General features: G+C 44.1%; 1 protein-coding gene across 1 annotated transcript; it reads left to right on the top strand.

The window, feature by feature from the left end:
* The first annotated feature begins 1,391 nt into the window (after positions 1-1,391).
* LOC138881381 (uncharacterized) lies at positions 1,392-1,832 on the top strand. Its single transcript, XM_070161603.1, has one exon. The coding sequence runs from the start codon at positions 1,392-1,394 to the stop codon at positions 1,830-1,832; it is 441 nt and encodes a 146-aa protein (XP_070017704.1).
* Positions 1,833-7,712: the final 5,880 nt, after the last annotated feature.

Genomic DNA, 7,712 nt, shown 5'->3' with positions numbered 1-7,712 from the left:
TAGAGTAAAATATTAAGGTAGCAAAGTTGTTCTTCGCGATCGCGAGGGTGTTTCCGCGATCGCGATTAAGGAAATGTCTGGGTAGAATGTTTAAGTTTAAAAACGAGGGTTTGAGTTCATAATTCCAAAATTCAATAGAGAGCTCGGGAGAAGGCGATTTTGGAGGGGATTTTCAGAGGAGTGATTGGGGTAAGTGTTCTTCACTCAAATTTGGTTAAATTCTATGATTGTTTCTTGATTTTTATCATTTAATTTGGGAATTTAGGGTGAAAATTGGGAAAAAATGGAAGAGAATTGGAGAATCAATTTTAGGGATTTGGATGGACATTTAACGTCGGATTTTGGTGAATTTGATATGGGTAGACTCGTGAGCGAAAGAGCTTTCTAGTTTTGTGATTTTTATCGAATTCTGATACGTGGTCCCTTGGGCCAAGTTTGAGCAAATTCGGGATTTTTGATCTAATTTGATAATTTTCGTATGTGTTTCATTCCTTTAGCGTATATTGATGATAATATACTAATTTTGGTTAGATTCAGAGTATTTGGAGGCCGAATCGAGAGGCAAGGGCATCGCGGGTTAGAGTTTTAGCTTAGTTTGAGGTAAGTAACGCTTCCAAACTTGGTTGTGAGGGTCCGAAACCCTGAACTATGTGTTCTATTATTACTATTGAGGTGACGCAAATACCAAGTGATTGGCGTGTGGGCGTGCACCGTGAGAATTGCAGCATGGATCATTCCAGGGCACCGCTTAGTGGCTCTTTCTTGTTAGTATCTATGTTGTGATTATGTGACTAAGTTAATGAGCTGTAAATCATGCTAGTTATCATGTTAAGGCTTCACACTGATACTGCTAAGACCCGAGGGGTCATTTCTTGCTGTCATATCATTAGCTTCATTGATATTCAATACTCAGTCCTATTCATGCATATTATATCATGTCTCAGTCTCGATTATTGTTATTTGGCATATCATATCATTGTTTCGGGCTAGTGAGTCTTCTTGATATTTGTCGTAAGTGTAGTGGCTGCAATCTGGGATGATAGATTAAGGGCATGTCCTCGGGTGGGACAGAGTGGGGGGTCGGGGTCAGGGTGTGGGATGGGAGGTAGGGGAGGTAGAGGGGCAAGGGACCCTATAGGTTGAGAATCGGGTCATGGAACATAGGTTCGCTAACGAGTAAGTCTATAGAGTTGGCGAAGATACTTCAGAAGAGGAAGATTAATATAGCGTGTGTCCAGGAGACTAGGTGGGTTGGATCGAGGGCGAAAAACGTGGATGGGTATAAGTTATGGTACTCTGGAGTCCTGAGGGGTAAGAATGGAGTGGGTATCCTGGTAGATAACCATCTTAGAGAGTCGGTGGTAGAGGTCAGACGGGTGAATAATAGACTAATGACTATTAAATTGGTGGTGGGTGAGTGTACTTTAAATGTCGTTAGCGCGTACGCACCGCAAGTAGGCCTGGATGAGGAGATTAAAAGGCGTTTTTGGGAGGGGTTGGATGACATCATTCGTAGTATTCCGCCTTCGGAGAGGTTATTCGTAGGAGGAGATTTCAATAGTCATATTGGGTCGTCTGCAGTTGGTTATACTGAGGTGCATGGCGGCTATGGTATTGGGGAGCGGAACGGAGGGGGAACTTCGCTGTTGGACTTTGCCAAGGCATTCGATCTAGTGATTGCGAACTCAAGTTTTCCGAAGCGGGATGAGCATTTGGTTACTTATAAAAGTTTGGTGGCGAAGACTCAGATTGACTATCTACTCCTCAGGAGATGCGACAGAAGGTTGTGCGAGGATTGCAAAGTTATCCCAGGTGAGACCCTAGCAACATAACATAGGCTTTTGGTAATGGACATTAGTATTAGGACAAAGAGGAAGAAGAGGTCAGTACGAGGCCAGCCGAGGATTAGGTGGGGCGCCTTGACTAAGGATAAAGCTCAGGAGTTGGAAGGAAGGTTATCGGCAATGGCGGCTTGGAGAAGTAGTGGGGACGCAAACACTATGTGGTTGACGACGGCTGATTGTATAAGGAAGGCGGCGAGAGAGGTGTTAGGGATATCTTCGGGCCGCACCAGTGGCCACAAAGGAGACTGGTGGTGGAATGCAGTTGTCCAAGATAAAGTGGAAGCGAAGAAGGCGACGTACCTGCGGTTCGTAGGGAGCTCTGGAGAGGAGGAGAGGAGAGCGAACAATGAGAGATATAAGGTAGCTAGGAGGGAGGCGAAGATGGCAGTAATTGAGGCTAAGACGACAACTTTTGCTCGTCTGTATGAGGAACTAGGGAACAAAGGAGGGGAGAAGAAGTTATTCCGACTAGTTAAGGTGAGAGAGAGGACGGCTCGGGATCTGGACAAAGTGAGGTGCATAAAAGATGATGACGGCAAAGTTTTGATGGGGGATGACCAGATTAAGAGGAGATGGCAAACCTACTTTCATAAGCTTCTAAATGAAAAAGGGGATCAGGATATTGTGCTAAGTGAATTGAGGAATGCCAACAGCCCACATGAACTAAGTTATTGTAGGGACATTGAGGTCGATGAGGTTATGGAGGCAATGCGTACGATGAGGAGGGGCAGAGCTACCGGGTCAGACGAAATTCCGGTTGAACTTTGGAGGTGTGTGGGTAGAGCAGGCTTGGAATGGCTTATTGGGTTGTTTAATATTATATTCAAGACTAATAAGATATCTGAAGAGTGGAGGTGGAGTACAATGGTTCCGTTGTATGAGAACAAAGGCGATGTTCAGAGCAGTAACAACTATAGGGGTATCAAATTACTGAGTCACACCATGAAAGTCTGGGAGAGAGTGGTAGAAATGAGAGTGCGAAGGACGGTGTCCATTTCAGATAACCAGTTCGGGTTCATGCCGGGGCGATCTACCACATAAGCTATCCACCTTATTATAAGGATGATGGAACAATACAGGGATGAGAAAAAGGATCTCCACATGGTGTTTATTGATTTAGAGAAAGCATACGACAGGGTTCCTAGGGAGGTCCTATGGAGATGCCTAGAGGTTAAAGGGGTCTCGATTGACTGTATTAGGGTGATTAAAGACATGTATGATGGAGCTAAGACTCGAATTAGGACAGTAGGAGGCGACTCCGACCATTTTCCGGTTGTTACGGGGTTGCATCAAGGGTCTGCGTTCAGCCCTTTCCTATTTGCCTTGGTGATGGATGCTATAATGCATCATATTCAAGGGGAGGTGTCATGGTACATGTTATTTGCTGATGACATAGTCCTAATTGACGAGACACGATGCAGCGTCAACGAGAGGCTAGAGGTTTGGAGACATGCCCTTGAGTCTAAAGGTTTCAGGCTGAGCAGGACGAAGATGGAATACCTCGAGTGCAACTTTGGGACCGAGCCGATGGAAGCAGGAGTGGAAGTGAGGCTCGACTCACAAGTCATCCCTAAGAGGGGTAGTTTCAAGTACCTTGGGTCAGTTATTCAGGGGACCGTGGAGATCGACGAGGATGTCACACATCGTATAGGGGTAGGGTGGATGAAGTGGAGGTTAGCAACGGGAGTCTTGTGTGACAAGAAAGTGCCACCGTTACTAAAAGGTAAGTTTTACAGAGCAGTGGTTAGGCCTGCTATGTTGTATGGGACCGAGTGTTGGCCGGTTAAAAATTCACACATCCAGAAGATGAAAGTAGCAGAGATGAGGATTTTGAGGTGGATGTGAGGGCATACAAGGATGGACAAGATTAGGAATGAAGTTATTCGAGATAAGGTGGGCGTGGCCCCCATGGAGGACAAGATGCGGGAAGCAAGACTCAGATGGTTCGGACACATTCAGAGGAGGAGCACTGATGCGCCAGTGAGGAGGTGTGAGCGACTGGCTGTGATGGGCATGAGGAGAGGTATAGGGAGACCTAAGAAGTATTGGGGGAGGTGGTTAGGCAGGACCTAGCACGACTTAGGATTTCTGAGGACATGGCCATTGACAGGGAATTGCGGAGGTCGAGCATTAAGGTTGTAGATTAGGGGGAAGTCTGTGAGTATTACTACAGCGCACTGGAGTAACACTAGCCATTTAGGAGTTAGTCTTAGGATGCCACTGATCGGTATCAGATGCAGGGTTGTGTAGGTTGGATATTAGTATACCTCACACCCTTTTCTCCATCCTTTTCGTATTTCCTATATTTCTTATATTGTTGTTATTCTGGTATTTTATATTATGTATTTTATGTTATTTATTATGACTCTATTGATAGTACTAATATATTGTCTCTTATTGCTCTCCTGGAAATAGCCTCTCTGCCCCTCGGGGTAGGGGTAAGGTCTGCGTACATACTACCCTCCCCAGACCCCACTGGTGGGATTATACTGGGATGTTGTTGTTGTTGTTGTTGTTTCGGGCTAGTATCATGGTATTTTGAGCTCGTGTGTGTGAGATTGGAGAGTGATGACTGAGTGAGGTCGAGAGCCTGATATTGAGTGTGTCACGACCCTAAATCCGGACCTAGTTGTGATGGCACCTCTCGTGAAGACAAGGTCAGCCGACACTATCCCTTTAAGTATTTAGCAGTTAATCATGAAGAAACAGTCTAAGCATGATCGAATAAACCAAGGTTTAAGCAGTTAATAGCATAAATAATGGAAAATAACTCAACACGGCCCGATACCGGGGTGTCACTAGTCACGAGCATCTAGCAAAACAGAATACTCCAAATATGACTACAGAGTTTAATACAGAAAACTAAGAACATGAAGGACTAAGATAGGGAAGAGCTCTGGGCTACGAACGCCAACAGCTACCTAGAGACTCCTCGGATCCGCTTGAGCCGGAAATGATCATCACTCGGGAGCGGGACCAGATATGCCTAAATCTGCACATAGGGTGCAGGGAGTAAAGTGAGTACTCCAACTCAATGAGTAATAATCATAAATAAAGACTGAAAGTAGGAAATCACGTAAGGCACAAAGCATGCTATAATGAAGCAGTAAAACTATTAAAACAGTAAACCAGTGAAAGATAGGTAAAAATCCTTTAACTCAAATTTAACTTCATAAAAAGCCTTTTTCAACAATTAAGCAGGTAATTAACAGGTAATTAAGAAAAGATAACACATAAAGGTTCGCCCCTCGGGCACCGTATCAATAAATCCATCCCTCGGGCAACATCTCAGAACAATACTAGCCCCTCGGGCTCAATCTCACATCATAATGGGTATCCGCACTCACTAGGGGTGTACAGACTCTTGGAGGGGCTCCTTACGGCTCAAGCGCAATATCAAGCCACCTCGTGGCATCATCACTAGGCCCTCGGCCTCATATCAATCAAGACACCTCGTGGCATCATCACTAGGCCCTCGGCTACATAATCAGTATCAAATATTTCCTCACAACATAGGCCCTTGGCCTTACTCAGTCAAAATACTCACAAGCTCCTCGGGCAACAGTAAAACAGTGATTCTCAGCCCAATTATCATTAAAAGATTATTTAAGTATTTAAAACATAGTAAACATGACTGAGTACGAAAATAGTGAAATATATCATGACTGAGTTCAAGTATAAAGTCAAAACATTAAGAAAATATCAATAAAAATTCCCAAAGGGTTCAAATAGTTGGCACAATGCCCAAATATGGCATTCAGCCTAAATCATGATGATATCAAATAGATTTCAGTCAAATATACGGTAAAATAGTCATCTGGGACGGACTCAGTCACAATCCTCAACAGTGCACGACCCTACGCTCGTCATCAAACGTGCGTGTTACCTCAATATAGCACAACGGTGTGCAAGTCCGGGGTTTCATACCCTCAGAACATCATTTACCATCATTACTCACCTCAAACCGGTCAAATCTCTAGCTCGCGAAGCCTTTTTCCCTCGAATAGGCCTCCACTTACGTTGAATCTATCCAAAATCAGAATCACGACGTCAAAATATGCTAAGGGAACGAAGCCCAAGCAAAAATAATCAATATACAACATAAATCTTTAAATTACCAAAACCTGACCCCCAGGCCCACGTCTCAGAATTCGATAATTTTTACATCAATAAATTCCTTATCTCCCCACAAGTTCATAAATATCAAAAGTTCTGAAATCCGACCTCAAATGGTCCTTCAAATCCTCAATCAAAGGTCTAAATTTCCAAGCCCTAGTTCCTCAATTTTTGGTTTAATTTCCATGATTATTTAGGTGGAATTCACATTAGAATCGAGTTTTAAGTCCAAGAATCTTACCTCCAAGTGATTCCCCTTGAATCACTCTTCAATCCCCTTCACAAAGCTCGAAAAACGACCCACAATGGAAGAAATAAACCCCAAAATCGCGGACAAGACGACCTTTTAAACCTTCTGCCCAGGCCTGAAATCCTTCTTCGCAAACGTGGTCAAAGCCTCGCGTTCGCGAAGCACAAAAATGACTTTGACCAAAAATCCTCTTACACTAATGCGACACGCCCATCGCGAATGCGATGGTTCCTCAGACTTACTCTTCGCGAATGCACTCTCTCTCTCGCGAACGCGATGAACAACTCAGCCTCAAACCCAGCTAACTAGTTTCCTCTACACGAACGCACCCCCCTTCTCGCAAACGCGAAGCACAAACATCCAGCCCTTCACGAATGCGTAACCTTCCTCGCGAACACGAAGGTTTAAATCCTAGCCTTCATCAACTGACCCTTCGTGAACACGAGGACCCACTCGCGAACGCGAAGGTCTAAGTTTTCTGCAACATACAATAGTTTTCTACAATTTTAAACATCATGAAATGGTCCGATTAACCACCCGAAACTCACTCGAGGTCCCCGGGACCTCAACCAAACATGCCAACATATCCCATAACCTCATTCAAACTTGTTCCAACCTTCAGGACGCTCAAAACAGCATGGAAACACCAAATTCGCATCGGATTCAAGTCTAAGAATTCCAAAATCTTCTAAATTACGCTTTTGATAAAAAAAACCAACCAAACCACGTCCGAATAACTTGAAATTTTGCACACACATCCCAAATGGCACAACAGAACTACTGCAACTCTTGGAATTCCATTCCGACCTTTATATCAAAATCTCACCTACCAATCGAAAATCGCCAAAAATCCACTTTCGCTAATTCGAGGCTAAATCTACTCCGAACCTCCAAAACTCATTCCGATCACGCTCCTAAGTCCCAAATTACCTCCCGAAGCTAACCGAACCATCAGAACTCACATCTGAGCCCTCTAACACTTAAGTCAACATCCGGTTGACTTTTCCAACTTAAGCTTCCTCAAAAGATTCTAAGTATCTCAAACCTTACCAAGATCATTCCAGATTCGATCCGACCAACCCGATACCACATAACACGGATAAACAAAACATAAAAAAGCAAAAATGGGGGAAACGAAGTGGTAACTCATGAGACGACTGACCGGGTCATCACATTCTCCCCAACTTAAACAAACGTTCATCCTCGAACGAGTCAAGAAACATACCTGAAGCCTCAAACAGATGAGGATATCTACTCTGCATCTCCCGCTCGGTCTCCCAGGTAGCCTTCTTCACGGGCCTACCTCTACACTACACATTCATTGAAGCTATATCCTTTGACCTCAACTTCCGAACCTGACGCTCTAAAATAGTTGTTGGCTCCACATCATAAGTCAAATCACCATCCAACTGAACCGTGCTGAAATCCAAAACATGAGACAGATCCCTAATATACTTCCAGAGCATAGAAACATGAAATATCGAATGCACACTCGACAAGCT

This window comes from Nicotiana sylvestris, chromosome 11 (genome assembly GCF_000393655.2).
Source record: "Nicotiana sylvestris chromosome 11, ASM39365v2, whole genome shotgun sequence".
In the NCBI taxonomy this organism is placed as follows: domain Eukaryota; kingdom Viridiplantae; phylum Streptophyta; class Magnoliopsida; order Solanales; family Solanaceae; genus Nicotiana; species Nicotiana sylvestris.
This window is presented reverse-complemented; position numbering and strand designations above follow the sequence as displayed.